This window comes from Fundulus heteroclitus, chromosome 11, assembly GCF_011125445.2.
Source record: "Fundulus heteroclitus isolate FHET01 chromosome 11, MU-UCD_Fhet_4.1, whole genome shotgun sequence".
Classification (NCBI taxonomy): Eukaryota; Metazoa; Chordata; class Actinopteri; order Cyprinodontiformes; family Fundulidae; genus Fundulus; species Fundulus heteroclitus.
This window is the reverse complement of record NC_046371.1, coordinates 25322473-25341596: the sequence shown is the minus strand read 5'-3', so window position 1 is coordinate 25341596 and position 19124 is coordinate 25322473. Positions and strand designations below refer to the sequence as shown.

The window sequence follows — 19124 nt, the reverse complement described above, 5'->3', positions numbered from 1 at the left end:
AGATCAGATTCGTTTTCTAGTAATACTTGGCAAAACAAAGTTATTCCTACGGGAAACATTTTATTTCTCATTAAAAACAAGATTTATTATTATTATGATTATCAAAATTCACTTCTACACTTTTCAGACTGCTTACAGGTGATGCTTGACAACAGGTTGGGGAAGGGCAGCATTGTGTTACTCTATTCATATGGCTGGAAAACCACATGTCTACTTTCTGCACAGCTTTACAACAATTGTTTATACTCTACCAGGAACGCCGGGTCTTTCAGATCATATCAGTTCTGCTACAAATAACTAGTCGAAGATGATGGTTGTTTTTCAAGTTTTGGTTAAAACTGATATAGTCTTTTTACCAATGCAGATAAAACATAAATCTGCCGCTTTTAATAGCGGAAGCTGTCACTTTTAAAATCAAACCCTTCAAGATTGAACCAACTGAAAGAGTCTGATCTTGTTTCAGCCTTTGTTTTAATCTGTGATAACTCATTTTAATGGACAATGTATTTTTTCATAGGGTAGGGGAGCTGGGAGTTTCTACGATGGCCAGTCCAGAGGAAGTGATCGAGCCAGCGGTTGGGAGTTCAGCCGTACCGCACCTCAGCAGGAGGCGCTTCTCGCATGACATCAATGATCTCAGTCCAGATGAATTAGACAGTCTCATGAAAAACCGTGGTAGGGAACAATTTTTCTGAAATAAGACCTAATACATTAGCTGCCTGCTGAGGTAGGCTTTTTGCTAGAGGAGAACACTTTCAGTAACAATTTTCTACTTATCTATATTCCAGACGGCTGTGCTTTCACAGTAGTTCATCATCTGCCTGAAATGAAGGAAGCTGGTGTATCTTACTTCATACCGGGTACTCCTATCACATGCAAGGTGGACAACACTGAGAAACACACCACTCGCTCAAAGGTACATCTCCTAATGTTCTTTTTGTCATATCGGAGAAACCATTTTCCTTTGTTTTTCTCTGCACCTGATAAAATGCTCTGAGGAATGATGCAGGAACAAATATAGGGTTTAAGTGAAAGAATGCACATGGCACAAGGTGGTGAAAACATGATGAAATAAAGGGACACATTCTTGAAATTTTAGGATTTAACATGTCAAAACATGTCTTTTCTTCATGTAAAATTTTTAAAATGACCCTGAAATATACAAAAGCACACAATAGATTCCACATTAAGGAAAGATTTATCCAAAATTCAAAAGAAAAAAAAACAAAAAAAAAACCTGAATACGTTTGCATATTTCATTATCTAGATGAACTACCTGTTGCACCAATAACTAGGAGGGGAATGACAGTTTCTCACATTACTGCATAGGAAATGTACATCATTGCTTCAGTTTATAGAAGCTTATAGAAGTTTGTAAACCTTAGTTTTGCGTAGTTATTTTATGGTCCCATTACACTACCTTGAGTCAGGTTAAGGTGTTGGAACTTCACTGGCCTACTGCAGTGTGTTTTTCACGTTTTGCACCATTATGTTGTGGATTTGTGGCTGTGTTTTAGATCATTGTCCCATTTATTAACTTAATTTAACAAAGCTTTGGCTACTGGACAGATTTGTATCAAAAAGATTTGGTATACAGGGTAGTTTATCTTCGGCTCATTTGCTCGAAAGCAGGGGTGTCTAAATTTTGTTGGCAGGGCGCGGTGTCCCCCTTGTTGAGTGGTAGGGTAAACACTGCAATTGATAATATCAGGTACAATACGAAGTATTCATCGTTTAATAACCGCACTTTTTATATTCTTGTTAATTTCACAGTAAATGGGACCACATCTGTCCGATGATTTTGACTCAAATGCTGACTGGTGCACCAAAATCAGCTTTCACACGAAAAATGGCTGAAAGTAGAACAAGCTACCATTGGAGAATGGCTTGCTATTGTGCATGAAATTTATATAATGGAAAAGATCAAATTTTCTCTCATGTTACAAAACTTGGTCAAAATGGTCTGAGTATGTAAAGCCTGTAAGGTCGGACTTCATGTAAAACCACATCTTCCCATCCTGCCACTACCCTTATTTTATGACCCACTAATGTGTTTGTACCAAGTTATCTGGTTGTCAAGTAAGCATCTCCACCACTTTTTCAGGTTTTTCTTTGGTTTTTCTCATTGGTATTCATCTTCCGTTTGTTGAAACTGGCTTTTTGCTTTTGAATTGTCAGATCACCAGCCAAAGTAATGAAAAGGAAAAAAAAAACTAATATATTTTGTGGTACTTTTTAAAAATTACATTATTTGGATGGATGGATGAATGGAAATATGGTGGACAGATGAATGTATAATGGTGTCAGGATTATGCAGGGTAGTCATGCCACCTCGTCGCCCTCAGAAGACTTTCCAACGCCTTCCTGACCACCCAACTTCTCATTAAACATGTTTTCAGACTTCATGGTATACCCATAGACATCCTCTCTGACTGGGTCTTGTTTCCCAAGTCTGGAGGCACCTCTGTCCTGCTCTCGGCGCCCGTTACACCCTCACCTCCGGATACCACCCACAAACCAACGGACAAACAGAACGTATGAACCAACAACTCATAACCACACTTAGATGCCTCACCTCCTCTTCACCCACCGACTGGAATAAGTATCTGTCTTGGGTAGAGTACGGTCTGCATTCACACGTCTCCTCAGCCACTGGTCACTTGCCATTTGAGATCTCCCTCGGTTATCAGCCTTCACTTCTGCCCTCTGATGAGCTTCAAATCCCGGTCACCTCTATCCACCAGTACATCCTCCGTTGCCGTCAGACATGGGACACCACCATCACTACCCTCCAACAAACCGCAGAGCAGAACAGAAGATTCGCTGACCAACAAAGGACCCCAGCTCCGCAATACCACCCCGGTCAGAAGGTCTTCCTCTGCGAAGAAATTAGCCCCCCGTTTCACTGGACCATATGAAATAGAAAGGATCATCAATCCCTCCGCCGTACGTCTCCGTCTGCCCCCTTACTCTCGAGTTCACCCCACCTTCCACATCTACCAGATCAAGCCAGTTCTCTCGAGCGGCCTCTCAGCCCTCCACATCCTCCTCGGGGCCGCCGGGTGCCGACCGTTGAGGGGTCTGTGCTGTACAGTTTCCTGTCAGCACTGCATGCTCTCTTCTCTTTCCCTCTCACAGGTGACCGTAGTTGACAGGTGGGCGTGGTGTGCACCTGCGACTCGTTCGGCAGCTCCGGCCTGGAGCTTAAAATTGGGTTGCAGTCAGCTGAAGGACGCCAGAGTGTTAAACCGTTGTGGTACACTTTCGTGGCCACTGTCTCTCGACAGTTTCTTGTTCCAGCGCTACTCGTGTCTCCTGTTTTCTCACAGATCGCCTTATGCTCTGGATTATTCGCCAGACGCTCTTTCGAGTGCTGAAGCTTCATGTCAAGTTCCTGGATCCACTTCGCCCAGATTTTGCTCTGGCATTCCCCTCAAGCCCCCTTGGTATTATCAAGCCGGACAAGAGTTCCCTTCCCTGGATTCGCCCTGGTTCCTTCGGCTGTTCTCTGCTCCCTGCTTCCCGCTGTGGTGCTGCTCAGGACTCCCCGCCTCTGTTCCACCTGCCGGCTCACCTGTCACTCAGTCACCTAGTTCCACCTAGAGAAGAGTTCCACTGAACCCGTTCTTCTGCGCCACTCCCCCTGGCTAGGTTACCTGTGCCCGGCGGTAAGCGCACCCACCTTACGGTTAGATTCCCACATCTGCCTTGCTTAACCTGTTCTTTTTCTCCCACAGTGTTTCGATCCCGGCGTCCCGATCACTGTCGGCCGCTCAGTCTGTGAACCTTATTCTCAGTGTATCTCTGTGCCTGAAATAAACATCTTGAAACTGCTCTTGCCTCCTGTTTGTGTTCTGCATGTGGGCCAAACACCTAAAACCCATCACAAATGGCAGCTGGAATTGTTTCTCTGGGGTCATTGCTGTTTCTCTTCTATGCTGGTGTTGTTTGGACACAAATGTATGCTCCAGTGCTGCAAACAGCCTGAACCTTGGTTTTTATACAGGTAATCCCACCTGGTTGTGCCAAAATATCAAATCTGATTGTGTATAAACAGGCTGTAACCTGTGGATGCAGCTAGGGCGTACTTAGTTATTCTATACACAGCTTTTCCACATTAGTGATTAAGAAACCATGGAATCTGCTGTGTTTGAGGACATGGCAAAGACTTGATCCTTTCATCAGTTTCAATTAGTAAAACCCTGCAATTGAAAGAGGGTGCCCTTTCTAAAAATCTGATTTCAGTCCTGGTTTTGTAGCTCAGGTCGGATTTAGTTTTAATTGAATGACTATAAAAGCTTTCGATATTTTTCTAACATCTTGGTATCGATGTCCTCTGCTTTCCTTCTTAAGCTCCAAAAGACGTGAGCCTAGGCGGAGGGTGTGGTTGAACAAGTGCAAATGATTTTACTACAAGAAATTTATGCATTTCACATTTGCCTCTTGTTTACATTTTGAATGGAGTAAAACCCAGTTTAAAGTTTAAACTCATTTGAAAATGCAGATCAGAAATGCTAAACGGCTTAACATCAATGTATACTGATACAAAAGTGTGTTTATGAATGTTGAGCTGGAAGTCATTTAATATTCAGTGTTCTTTTTTGTTGTTTATTTAGCATGTAATGTTTGTCATTTTATGACCCATTATTCTAATTTACATAATCTGAATAATGTGGCTCCAGGTGCGTGTGGGAACCTTGTACACAGTGCGGTTAACTCATGGACACTTCCACTGGGTAGTGAAGCGGAAGTACAAGCACTTTCAGGAGCTTCACCGGGACCTTTACAAACACAAGATGATGCTTCACTATCTGCCTCGAAGGTCTGTATCTCTGCTGATGTCTGGCATGCAAATCACCCTCTAATGGGGACGGGCGTTTGAAATATGAGTGATGTGCTGATTTGAGGTTTTTGATGTCAGACCTCTCAAGCAAAGATTACTTTGAATATTCAAATTAGTTTTCTTTCCAAAGGTTCGCAAAGGACAGGCAGCAGCTGATGATGACATCAGAGGAAATGCCCAGCCTACACGGAACAGATCGCACCAGAAGAACCTCAAGCAAAATGGTATCCAAGATTTTCAAAGGCGTTTTGATTTAACTGCAGCACTTTGCAAAAAGATTCATAATTCTAATTTTCTTTAAATTTTTTCAAACCTTTTGTCATGTTATAACCACAAACTCAGTGTTTTTTTTTTTCTAAGGATTTTGTAGGTTAGGGGTCTGTCTGCAAGGCATTTTTGCCCTTTTTCCTTCTAAATACATTTTATCTAGAGCTGAAAAACCTACATGACTCTTCAAAAATGGCCTTATAAACCCCTTCTAAATATTCTTTTGTGGTTAAATCAACCACAATTTTATTGCTATTTAAAAAAAAAAAAAACAGCATGACTCAGTAGTGCATTACTGTGAAATTAAATTATTCATGCTTTTTAATTATTTAAATAAAAAAATCTGAAATGTGTGACATGCCTTTGTATTCAGCCCCCTGTGTCAATAATACAATTTCAGCTGTGAGTCTTGGGAAGTATGCCTCTACTGGCCCCGTGCATCTACTGAAGGGCATTTCTGCTGATTGCCACAGCTTATCCGCACCATTATGCTAACGGCACCATTTTTACTCGTGGGTATGGGGTATTCAGGGTGTTGGTTTCCTCCACTCCAGACATAGCATTTAACACGTAGGTCAAAACGTTTAACATTGTTCTCATCTAACCAGTGCACCTACTCTCTGATGTTTATGTATCGCACAACTTTCTGTTGCTTTCATCTTCCCACCCTTTGAGGAGGGTAGAGTTGTGTGATATATTGAATTATTATCATTGTTGCAAAGTCAGAGTGTGCAATATCACAATATCTGGAAGGAAAATATATTTCAAGTGGCATTAACTGATGCTCTGTATATTAATAATATTTTAGGCCAGAGAGAGAGGAAAAAGACATGCGGTGAATGTCCCGGGAACAGAAACCAAACTCGTTCAACATGAGCTGTGGATCTCTGCAGCTCCTCAATTGATGCTGCTCATACTATTACTGTTAGTTGAAGTGAACTGTATTATCTAATTATGGTTGCAGATGTGCCAAACTCGGTCTATTTTTTGGTGATGGATTAAACAGTGCTCTTCTGGATCCTCTTTTTCTTTTGTCTCATGACCCACCCCTGCTCTTCACTATTACCTACTTGTCTGCTGTGTTTCTTGATCTTGGTGATGTCGTTTCAATAATGTTCTTTTACAAACCTCTGAGGCCTTCACATAACATCTGGATTTTTGATGAGATTGGATTACACGCAGGCTGAATCTATACAGTAATAGTAATATCATCTTTATTGTCATTGAAACATACATCACAACGACATTTTTTCTCTGCTTTTAACCCATCACCCTTGGGGAGCAGTGGGCTGCCATGTGCGGCGCCCAGGAAGCGTTCTGGGGTTAAGGGTCTTGCTCAGGGACCCTGAGTGCAGGCGCTGGGGATTGAACCGGGTACTTGCATCCTTCTCTGAGTGCAAGCGTGTTGCTCTAACCACTAGGCTAACACTCCCCATACACCGAGACGCAGCTCGCTAGGCAATTTGGGTTTAAGTGCCTTGCCCAGTGGCACATTGACATGTGGCAAGGGGTGGCTGGAATCAAACCCACAACCTTCTGATTGCCAGACGACTACTCAACCCATCAAGCCATATAATATACATTTATATTTCACAGATTAGGTAAATTATGAAGAAAGCTAGTTGTGTGTGCTTTTGTTTATGCATACCAGAAAAAAAGGGGTCTGGATCCAAAAAAGGAAATGCTTGATTCCTCTACTTTCTACTTGGAATTACGTGCTGCTTTTTGTAGGTTTAACACGTGAACTCTTGGTAAATTATATTGAGGTTTGTGGTTGTAACAAAATGTATAGGCAATTCGGCTACATATTACAAGGTACTATAGTTCTTAAACCTAAACACCTAAACGTGCAAGTTTCTATCTTATTATTGGAAAAAGAACCTGTTATGCTCTGAGTGATTTTAGTAACTTACTTTTTAACTACTTTTTTGATGCAGAAATACCTTGAGGAGTACCTGAATGGGCTGCTGGAGAATGCATTCTGCAGATCTATCCACAGCATGGTAAATTCCTAAAATAACTTTATTTTGATGTGTCCGGTGGATGCTACAGTCACACTGCATGATTGAATTCCCTTTGTCTTTCTCAGCTTGAGTTCCTCTCTGTCAGTGCCCTCTCTTTTGTCAATGATCTGGGACCCAAAGGCCTGTAAGAAAAGAAAATATGTGTGAATGAAATAAAGACTGATAGGGAGATGACTGAATGGGAAAGGCTTATTGTGATGTTTGTGTGGGTTTGTCCCAGGGAGGGGCCGATCATGAAAAGGTCTGGCGGTCATCGGGTTCTGGGTCTGAATTGCATCGGTCACCATCGGGTCTGTTTTCGCTGGTCGCACCGCTGGCTAGTGGTCAAAGACTCCTTCCTCTTGTACATGAGCCGAGACGACTCAGAAATCGACTTTGTGCTGCTTTATGACCCGGAGTTTGCCGTAAAAGTGGGCAATGCTCATACAGGGACAGAGTATGGAGTTTGCATTGAGAACTACACACGGTATGCCTGCTTTGCTTCTTTATTACGCCCAGATTTTACTGTATTTTTGCTGGTTTTACTATACTCCATGGATGTTTTTTTTTTTTTTTTTTTTTTTTACCAGGAGCTTAGTAATCAAGTGTATCAGCTACAGACAAAGTCAGTGGTGGAGCCATGAAATTGACCGGCTGGCTCACTTGTGTGACTTCCTAAAAGTGAGCCGCTTTGGAGGATTCGCTCCACCACGAGAAGATACTCTTACTAAATGGTCAGGTCCCTGATCCACACATAACTGCAAACAACTCTAGTCTTTGCTCTCAAATAATTAAAATTGTGATGGTTTATTTACTTTCATTTAAGGTATGTGAACGGGAAAGACTACTTTGCAGACCTGGCTGATGCCCTTGAACAAGCTAAGGAGGAGATTTTCATCACGGATTGGTGGTAAGAAAATATTTTGATTTACCCAAACGTCTGTATTTATAGTGCCTTGTAAAAGCTTTCATATCGCTTCAACTTTTGCACATTTGATCATTTTAAAGCTACAAAATGTGTTTTTGGGGGGGATTTTATACTATGGAGTAACCCAACATACTGCATAGTTGGAAAGTGGACAGAAATTAATACGGGTTTTCTTTTCAACGTCTTTTGAAATGAAATCCAGTGAAGCCAATGGGGCTCGAAAAGGGCACGGGATTTTGCAATGCATTGTGGGATGCGGTCCCCATTCCGTGGCAAACAGCTTTTTGCCATGCTGTGAGAGATAGAAATGTAAGGTGCTTGAAAAATGGACTGTACTAAAGAGATAAGCGATGGACTGTACCAAGACAAACTAGACCCTGTTCTGAAGGTTCGTTATCTCGAAAAAAATCTCTAAGATCCATGGGATTGCTCCATATGAGCATCATAAATGGACAAAGGATTTACATGACCTCTCGCCGCCACCCACAGCCCTTCTCAGAAGCTGAGCTTGCTTTTTTTTTCATCAGTAAAGTTAGTTTTTATATCAGCAAATAATTCTGAAATGTTCATGGACAAAGCAGCTTTGGGTCCAGGATCTCCAAATGTTTCATCTTAGAGAAAACTCATAATTTGACATTCATCTCATTGCTCCGCTGTCTGCCAGACAAATTATTATCCACCCTGCATTTATGTTGGAAATATTTAAAGGCTCATCGGTTAATTTATTTATGAAGCAGGGAATATTCACAAAGGATCTCCTTTACTTTCACTTTGTCTGCTACCCTCAGTAGGCTAGGCTGGCTGGGCTGGCAGCCTGGTAAAAGCTTAGTGTGAAACAGCATAACAAGCTTTGAGAAACATTCATCATTACTTTTAGAATTACTGCATTATATAATAAAATATCACAGATGACCTCAAAGAAGTGAGGACAATTTATGATGTAAATTAATCTCCTATGTGTGGAGGAAATAGAGGTTCTCCTTTACTCTTACTTTTTTTGCTAGCCTCATCTGGCTAGACCAGCGCTAGCCGGCTGCTAAGCTCAGTGTTAAACAGCCCAGCAAACTTTGATTCAAACTTACCAGTCTAATTATGCCCTGAACACACACATATCGGGATATGGCATTGAAAGGGAGGTTTGGTCGTAATACGGCTGCTATCCATTCAGAATCAATGTGTTAGTTCAGAAAACCAAACTTCCTGGCTTTGATTCCTTGCTGGTAAGCTTAAAAATCTCAATCCATCCGTTATTTTTCACGAAGCAATCGTGTGAACGAGTGTGATAATTAATGACACACCACGTTTGCACTGTGTTTTTAATCTTCATGTAAATCTTGTTGCTCTGTTAAGTCCTCAGAGGTTTGATAGAGAGCAAACATCAAGACAGGAAGGGGATAATGTTGTGGAGGTGTTTTAAAGGTGGTTCATAATATAAATCAATATCCCCAAGCTTTCGAAATCTCATGGGCTACACGATGCTGCAGTGGCCAAAACCGTTGTCTTGCAGGAAGATGTGCCCTGGACTCAGTTCCCAGCCAGGGCTCTTTCTGCATGAAGTTTGCATGTTGTCTCTGTTCTCTATAGGGACTCTGACTTTGTCCTACTGTTCTTAAACATGGCTTTCCAAAAAAGTTAAACAAAGGCCTTGTAATGGCTTTAGTAGGGGGGACCCTCTAAGTCATTACAAGGCCTTTGTTGGGCTGTACTATAAAGCTTAATACACCACACTACTCGAGACATTTTGAATTGAGAAAGCATTCTGGATACGAAGCGAAACGTCTTCAAACTTCGGAAAAAAAGTCCAGTTGTTGTCCAGTTTTTGTTTTGTTTTTTTTACTTTTTTGGAATGACCATGACCTGGATGACTGAGAATCTTCACCAGCTTCAACATGGCTGTTAAGGTAAATTTGTTTATCCAAATTGTCCTGAAGTGTGAGTGTGTGGTCATCTGGTCGCGTGTCCTGTGTTCCCATGTGATGGACTGGTGACCTGTTGGGGGTGTGCCCTGCCTCTCACCCAATGACGGCTGCAGATATGCACCATTCATTGAGGTTTTTGGTGGTCGTCTGCCAAAAAAACGGAACAATTCAAAAAGCTTTTACAAAGCACTGTATTGAAAACTAATGTATTTCCAAAGTCAACAGAATCCAATGTGAGTTTTTCTTCTGACCCTTAATCTCCATCAGGCTCAGTCCTGAAATTTTTCTAAAGAGACCCGCCACTGACAACCACTGGAGACTGGACGAGATACTTAAACGGAAAGCAGTAGGGATTCACTTTCATTTTAAAAATGACTTATGGGGTTTTAACGTAAACTCAGCTGTTTTGTTTCTAAACCACATTGCCTCTCTCTAAATCTGCAGGAACAAGGAGTCAAAGTATGTGTCCTGCTTTACAAGGAGGTGGAGATGGCGCTTGGTATCAATAGTGACTACAGCAAGAGGACTCTGATGGACATGCACCCAAACATCAAGGTCTGTTGCCACCCCCACCACCCCCGGTTTAAAGTTACATCTATGTGTTGTGCTTGACTAACAGCTGGATCCCCCGTAATCCGTCAGGTGATGCGACATCCAGACCACGTCTCATCTGCGGTGGTCTTGTGGGCTCACCATGAAAAGATGGTGGCCATTGACCAAACCGTGGCGTTTGTAGGGGGACTTGACCTGGCGTTTGGCAGGTGGGATGACAGAGAGTATCGGCTGGCTGACCTGGGTCAGGCAGAGTCGTTAAACTGGGAAACGGCGGAGCATCCAAACACAGATGCAACTGTAAGGATGTGTCCTGCTGGCGTTGTTAGTTGGCATGTCATGCGTTTGTTTACGGCAGGTTGTATTTTCAGTAAGCTAGCCTCAAAATGCAGCAGAACTTAAATTGTGACTCTGTTTACCAGGACAATGGTGTGGGTGATGGCCAAAACGCAGGTAACCAAGCAGAAAAGGACCAACCTGATCTGACTGGCAACACTAAGCTTTGGCTGGGGAAAGACTACAGCAACTTCATCAACAAAGACTGGACCCTACTGGACAGGCCGTTTGAAGGTACTTTAAGTCTCTTTTGGAGTAATATGCATAGTGACTCTAATGTGTTACCTCACCAAGGTTAAAATGCCAGGTTTTTGTGATGTAAAAAAAAAAATTGACGTCTTTTCCCCCATTAGTGTGGCAGGTAGTAAATGTAAAAAAAAAAAAAAAAAAAAAATCAGATTGATTGATTTAGATGAGCACACTCTTAGGTTAGAATATTGTTAAAGCACTTTTTTAATCAAAAATACCCCTTTTATACAGAGTATTTCTTTTTTCTTTGTTTTGAAGTCTGTCAACATCTCACATCTTGACTTGATATTTTCCAACTCTGTTTCGCCAAGACTTTCAAAATTGATCAGATTATGAGAACATCTCTTACCCAGTTTTCTTCAAGCAAACTGATTCTTTTGTTACATTGGTGTCATGTGGCTGTGTGTGTGCTAATAAAAAAAAAACAGATAATGCTCTTCTACTTCGGCTTTCTTGTGGAAACCTGAAGGTTTTGAGTCATCTGTTTGTACCATTTCTGGAACAGTTTGTAATTTCATTGATCTTGACAAATATCAATCAATCAGTTCAGTCCTAAGAAAATCAACCCCAGAGCATAATAGTACCACCATCATGTGTCACCTTGAGTATGGTATGTTTTTCTTTTAATGATTTTGCAGTGTTGTTTTAGTGCTAATCTTACGTTTTATAACTGGGTCTCTAAAATGTAATTTGATTCCCAGATGTTCTCCCACAAGATTTTACAAAAAAAGGCGGCCAGTACTTGCCAGAGATTCCTTCAGCTTGTTTAACTGTTGCTATGATCATTGTTAAACAGATTTTTCTTTTTTAGTTGAGCTGTACAGGATACATGTCATCTTAAGGGTGGATTCATCATGATCTATTTTTATTTTTACGTCACAAAGATCAGGGATTTTAACATGGGTGTGGCCAGATTTCCACTGTAAAAACAAAGAGGGCAGGAGGATGACAGGATTGCCCTTAGTTCTGATGTTTTTTTTTTTCCAGATAACATCGACCGCACTAAAGTTCCTCGCATGCCTTGGCGGGACCTGTCTTCAGCTATGCACGGCAAAGCGGCCAGGGATGTTGCCCGACACTTCATCCAGCGCTGGAACTTCACAAAGGTAAAGTTTTTAAGGCTTATATCAGTTATACAGGCCTTCAGCCCTGGTCCTCAGGACCCACTGTCCTGCGTCTTTTAGGTGTTTCCCTGCCTCCAAATTCCTGACCTAAATAAATGGGTGATTAACAGGCCTTTGCAGTTGATGGATACTGAGGAGGGAATCCAGTCATTTGATTCAGTTGTGATGGAGTAGAGACGCATCTAAAACATGCAGGGCAGTGGGTTGAAGACCCCTGATTTAGAGTTTTATGAACAAATGGAGAGTGCAAAATTCCTTCTATCCCAGTTGTTTAAAGGAGCTAGAAGTAATACTGAGACCTTGTGGTTCAAATCGGTAAAACAGCTTGCCAATCACAACAATCTTATATGCCGTTTTTAAACGGTGTGTTGCTGTTGTGAATTTTACCTTACACGGGATAGGTATATACTGTTGTATTCTGTTCTGTTTCTGGTCTGCTTCTCTTAGGCTAACCCACCGTCTGATCCACGAAATTTCACTGTATGCACCTTGTAACATCAACACTTGGCTATCAAAAAAATTATTCTGAAGCTTAATGAGAGCAAGACAGAGGTGATTGTGTTTGGCAGTGCCATCTCTGACTTGAGACCTTTTGAAGGATGTTGTGCGTTCCAAAGTAACCAGCCTTGGTGTCACCATAGACAGCAAATTTAAACTGAACGAACAAATAAACAGCGTTTTTAAAATCGAGTTATTATCATCTCCGTCTTTTATCTAAGGTAAAACCATTTTTATCTTTTAACCTCTTTGAGCAGGTTTTACACTCTTTTATTTCCAGCCGTCTGGACTACTGCAATGCACTTTATTCAGGCATTAGCCAACGAGCTCTCTCCCGTCTGCAGTTAGTCCAAAACGCAGCGGCTCGTCTTTTAATGGGGACCAGAAAACATCGGCACATTACACCAATTCTTGCGTCTCTGCACTGGCTCCCTGTTCGTTTTAGAATTGATTTTAAGATTTTATTGTTTGTGTTTAGAGCCTTGAATGGGATGGCTCCTCAATCCATCACCGACCTTCTCCAGATTTACTCTCTGGCACGTGCTCTGAGGTCTGAGGGCCATCTTCAGCTAATAGTGCCTAAGATGAGGCTTAAAACCAGAGGGGACAGAGCCTTTTCTGTAGTTGGCCCCAGACTTTGGAATGCTTTGCCCCTCCATGTACGAACTGCATTCACAGTGGAGTGTTTTAAGTCTCGTCTTAAGAGTCACTTTTATTCTTTGGCTTTTAACACCGCGTAGTTATGTGGTCCTCTGTGTCCTTTTTAGTTTTTTGGGGTTTTTTTTGTTATCTAGAGCACATTGGAAACTTTTTCTGTTGTTAAATGTGCTATATAAATAAATTGGATTGGATTGGATCTTACTGGCTTCTAGGTTAGCAGGCTGCTTTTGCCAAGATAAAATACCAAATGCTGCGCTCTGTGTTGGGAACTCTGGGAAATCTCATAAGATTTGCTCAGGAACCATGAAGTAAACACGGGCTACACACTGAACCGATGTAGTTCCGCACCGTACCTCTCGGTTTGAATGGAGAAAAACATGTCTAAGACATTGTTGGTGGAGAGGACTGATTGTTTATAGGGAATGTTACTTCCATCCCAAGTGATAAATGAGAATGATTTAGGTTGATTTTACAGTAAATATCTTACTTGTCGCTCCTTTAAGAGAGAGCGCCTATAACAGAAGCTTTAGGGAACTACATCCTATCACTGGACTTTCCTGAGCATCTAATAAAGTCAAAGTATGTTGTTTGTTTGTGCTTCATTGATTTTGATGGCATTCACTGAAGGGTAATTTCTTTCTTAGATCTTCAAGACCAAGTACAAGGACAACTTCTACCCCTACCTTCTCCCCAAGTCTAATTCGACAGCAGATTTGCTGCCATTCACTATCCCTAGGTCCCAGAAAGCCAAAGTTCAGGTACTTGATCACGCACACACACACACACACACACACACACACACACACACACACACACACACACACACACACACACACACACACACACACACACTCTTTAGATGAGGTTGTCACATGTGCGAACCTTGCAAATAAATTTGCCATTATTGGACTCAGACGACAGTTGTTATTTGTCCTTAAAAAGCATCACGGTGGGTGTAGTTCATTCAGGCTCTGCTAGGGGGTCTACTCCCTGTGGGATGTTGGATGGCTTTTGGAGGTGGGAAACCTCCAAAAGCCATTGCCCAGAATGTGTCCTGATCAGATGATTGGAGCCTAAAGAGGAAGGTCAGGTCAACCGGTTGCATTTAAGTTTTTGTTCTTTTAGCCATGATAAACAATATCATCTGCAAAATGGAAAAAAAAACATGAGACCCTAAGGATCAGAAACCAGATATTCTCTTCTCCATAACTACACTTGAGATATTCTGTATGTGTATGAACAGGTAAATGGGGCAGTTCTTGCAAAGCTCAAGCTGCATTACGTTCAAGCTGGATTTTTGGGCCGAGAATTGGGATACAGGTCTTGTGTTGGTCGTACATGGACCAGATAGCCATTAAATGCAACCCAGGTATCCTTGTCCTGCTATTGGATTAGTGATTAGACAGTACCAAAGATGGGCCTGTCATGAACCAGAAACTCCCAGAGGCTGTGTGGCTGAGTTACACTGGATGCAAACGGCGCTGCACAATACAATCTAGGAAGGCCATTGAAGCTTGAATGTCCCTCCTGACGTTGGCTCGAGATCAGATTTACACAGGAAATAAGATGGATCTCTTTGCAACAAAGAGACACTGTTCTGGCTTCTGAGGCACAGAAATTCAGTGTTCAGAGTTTTTACGCTGTGGCAGATGGTGGAACAAAAGCAAAGCCTGTAAGAGCGAAATTACTTCCAGCATATTTGTCCTCTTCACCAAAGCCAGAGAAAACACTGTCATGGTGCTGGACTGAGTGTGAGTAGAAGCTGCTTATTTGCCACATTAAACCTGGGGTTCAGATTGGAAGACAGGACCGTGTCCTGATAAACAGTAAAAAAAAAAAAATGATGCTAGAAGTCCAAAGAAATTGTGATAGCATTAGCGTGGAAGCATGCTGAGTGGCACAGACCTGACCTATTAAATGGAAGGACACAATTATTTACGATCAGCGTTATTTGCTTGGGTTTTAAATTGTTCAAACACTGATTACTGGGCATATATGTTCCAAAACCATTAGCCGTTTATGTGTTTGCTTTCTTTTATTCCGATGTGGGTGGTGGTCTGTAACTGTAACCCTCGCGGCCCCATTATGTTGTTTTCCTGCTTGCTATTGTGGCCGCTTTATTCAGGTTTCAGGGCTCTCTGGTTACATTTGTCGTGTTACGTTCAACTCCACAAAAGGCAAACATCTTTAAAATTAGTGGCAGTAATATCGGATTATATTTCTTTGACTTAGGTTTGTTTCATTTGCAAAAAGAAAATCCAACAAAAACAAAACATTTGTCTCCTGGTAGGATTGTAGTTCTACCTTTCTTTCGGAATAAACCAAAGGAGGAGTATTGAGATAAACAGGAATATTTTCCTGAACAAAAAAAAAGAGGAAAACATTTACATTTTCTCCACGAACCCCGATCTGAAAGCTTCTTCCTTCAACCCTCCCTCCTTCTCTTCTACCTGTCCCACTCAGGGTTTTTGCATGTTTTATATAAAATTGTAGACATTCACTCTCTTCACAAATTGTCTGAAAAGAACTGAGAACTCTGGACAAGTATTGATTTTGCCAACCAGGACTGTGTAGGAACCCTGAATGCGTTATTTCCTCAGGTACTGCGCTCTGCTGATCGGTGGTCAACTGGAACAGCTGAGAACTCAATCCTTAATGCCTACATACACACAATTGAGAACAGCGAGCACTACATCTACATCGAGGTAAAACAGCAGCACATATGTGTTGGCAACGCTGGCAAATGTTCCATTTCAAAATGAAATCATTGCATCTCCAAATAGTTTTATAAATCTGATTGGGATTATTAGAATTCTCTTTAATCTGATATGATTGATGTTGCTTTTTGACCTAATGGTGGAATTTGAGATGTGGTGCTTTATTAGGTATATGTTTAAAACACATTGAGGTCACATCTCTGAAAGGTTCAGTTCCTAATTATGAGGTTTCATGCATGCTCTTTGGCAGCTTCCTATCTGCTTTGGCCCTTGCCTCATACCGAGTCACCATCTGCCTTTTCTCTGCCCTTAGAACCAGTTTTTCATCAGCTGTGCCGACGGCAAGGTCGTCCACAATACGATCGGGGATGCAATTGTGAACCGAATCCTGCGAGCACACAGGTGTGGTTTCTCTCGCAGGAGACATATATATATATATATATGAATATGGTTTATTCATGTTTTGTTAACATCTTTGAAGAACAAAGTTATTTTGTTTGATTAAACTTGTGCTTCAGCAAAAAAAAATATTCGATGTGAGATTTTTATTCATCTACTACATTTATTCAGCATCTCGCTGAAAAAAAGGACAATCAGTTCAATTTCAGCCAATTTTAAGATGTATTATAGCTATTTGCCAGATTGTTATGCACAATTAGTCAATTAGCTATGATTTTTGTGTTTAGTCATAATATGTATGGCTGGTGCAAAACATATGAGTTGCAGATTTAAGGAAATTATAGCAACCGTTAAACATAAGGAAGTGGTTAGAAAAGTAACAGAGCCATCTGGAACATCCAGATATGTTTCTCGAAGATCTTCATCGACTAGTCAAGTGAGCAAAATGTACGGAAATTCAAACAACAATATCAACGGATTGGTGCAGCTGACCCCTCAACCTCTTGAAATTCAGACATGATTGAATGCTTCAGAATCTGTAAAAAGTCGCTCATTTGTTTACTAAGTCAGCTGATAAGAGTGATTCTCGTTTCATCCTCCCAAATACACTAGAAGCATGATTAGAAGTGTTTTTGTTTTTGTTTTTTTTTTTACATATAGAGCACCTTTTAAGACATTTTATGAAACTACTTTGGGAATCCATACCTTATTTTCAAGCTGTGTTTTTATTGTCAATATTGCATTTGATGATGAAAACAAAATCACCACTGAAAAGTACCTCCAAAGTAGAATCTGTGCTCCTGTGTTTTTCTACAGAGAGCAGAAGAAGTACAGGGTGTTTGTGGTGATTCCTTTACTTCCTGGGTTTGAGGGAGACATTACCACGGGAGGTGGAAATGCAATTCAGGCGATTATGCACTTCACTTACAGGTGAGATCCTTTCTCCTCCTATTATCATCCTGCACTCTGAATAGAAATGACATAAGAACTTTTAGCAACTGCTGGACAATTCAGCTTTTGCATCCTTTGGAAGAGCAACAGAGACATGTTTTCAATCTTGAGGAAGTTGTGAATACATTATATGAATGTGTGCGTATAGATTAATTTATCTTGCTACCCCACCCTATAAAAACAGCTGAATTATATTCATTATTTTATTTGTGTAAGGACTATGTGCCGTGGAGAGCACTCGATTCTGTCGAGGCTTAGTGAAGGTAAGTTTTTCCATCTAACACCACGACTACTGGTTTACTTTCAAAGCTTTCTGTTACTCCTTTATTTCTGTCTGCAAGCCATGAATTTTAATTAATTTTTTCCTGCTTTATTTTCATTTTAATATTTTAAGGAGCTCTCCACACTGCAGGAGTTGTTTCTTCCCACTAATATTTTCATTGGTTAATAATGTGATTGTGATCTGTCCCCCAAGTAAAGGACCAGTGGACTGAGTACATCACCTTTTGTGGCCTCAGAACGCATTCCCGTCTCTCTGGGTCGCTCGTCACAGAGCTGATCTATGTCCACAGCAAGGCGCTCATTGCTGATGACCGCTGCTATATAATTGGTGAGTCACTACCTGCAAACTCATTCAAGGAACTTAGCTAATCGGTTCTTAAAGAGGTTATATTGTGAACTGATTTTTATTATTATCATGTATTTTCTCCTTGAGTTTTCAAAAAAGAAAGTCACAAGGTAAAAGAAAGGAGAGAAAAAACAAATGCAGTGAGCATTCCCCATCACTGCTTCTAGTTTGCATTTTATTTCCCTGATAAATTCCTCCTGATATTTATTCTTTTTATCGTCATAGCTTGTTGGACCAGATAGGACGGAAGTAGCAAACTTTGACTGCTGTGTTATCTATCCAACAGAGAACAACAGAGGGTGCCTTTATTGTTATAATACTTGTTTGCATATGTCAGGATTTTTCATTCTTAAAGGTAGAATTGGCGATTTTTTTTTTTTCCCGAAATGCAAGTAAGAAACGATTGTCCATTTTTTTAATAACTGCGTGTGCGCAAGACCGTCCTACCTTTCCGCTCTTCAGGGGGAGTGAAATAAATTTTCCAAAGTCTGGTCTTAATTATGTCTACTGAGTCCTTCCTCTTCTTCTCATAAACTTGTACATAGTTTGCTTCTTGCAACTCTCAGCCATGTTCAAAGTATACGGTGAGAGGAGCGGAACTACAATGAACGGCTAACACCAAAGCTAACCGCTAACTCAGATATATAAACACTAGAAGTGCGCATGCGCAGCCAGCAGGCGGAAACTAACAAGGAACTTGCGCACACATTGGCATTACGCGAGCGCGTCAGCATGTGGGACAACCAATAGATAAGGCGATACCCCTGAAAACTAAGGGAGAGAGGGGGGTGAGAGCAAGGCGAGACATGAAGGCATCTGATTGGTTCTTTCCATCCACAGCGTATGACAGGATTGGTCAGAGTTTTTATAGGCCTGCAGTTTTTACAGAGAACTAATTTTTTTAACCTCCTTTTTCTGAATCCGTAACGTATTGACTACTGTCAGGATGGAAGGACCATTTCAACAAGTATAACAAAAAGTTTCTCTGAACAGGATTACCACCAACTATAGCTTTAAAGGAGCAATAAGCGGTATTTCACCATTAGGTGG

The 19124-nt window shown here is 41.2% G+C and overlaps 1 protein-coding gene across 2 annotated transcripts in view; it reads left to right on the top strand.

Moving 5' to 3' along the window:
- pld2 (phospholipase D2) overlaps positions 1-19124 on the top strand; it is a 29545-nt gene that overhangs the window by 5920 nt on the left and 4501 nt on the right. For both annotated transcript variants that reach the window (XM_021318794.2, XM_036143230.1), the window contains exons 2-21: positions 518-675; positions 789-916; positions 4683-4822; positions 4974-5067; positions 7048-7113; positions 7200-7258; positions 7355-7600; positions 7704-7847; positions 7940-8023; positions 10228-10306; positions 10405-10515; positions 10603-10812; positions 10935-11082; positions 12085-12203; positions 14024-14137; positions 15980-16084; positions 16410-16498; positions 17312-17425; positions 17663-17709; positions 17922-18056. In XM_021318794.2, coding sequence (XP_021174469.2) covers positions 543-675; positions 789-916; positions 4683-4822; positions 4974-5067; positions 7048-7113; positions 7200-7258; positions 7355-7600; positions 7704-7847; positions 7940-8023; positions 10228-10306; positions 10405-10515; positions 10603-10812; positions 10935-11082; positions 12085-12203; positions 14024-14137; positions 15980-16084; positions 16410-16498; positions 17312-17425; positions 17663-17709; positions 17922-18056 — 2365 coding nt within the window. In that variant the 5' untranslated portion in view covers positions 518-542. The remainder of the gene's footprint in view (positions 1-517; positions 676-788; positions 917-4682; positions 4823-4973; positions 5068-7047; positions 7114-7199; positions 7259-7354; positions 7601-7703; positions 7848-7939; positions 8024-10227; positions 10307-10404; positions 10516-10602; positions 10813-10934; positions 11083-12084; positions 12204-14023; positions 14138-15979; positions 16085-16409; positions 16499-17311; positions 17426-17662; positions 17710-17921; positions 18057-19124) is intronic.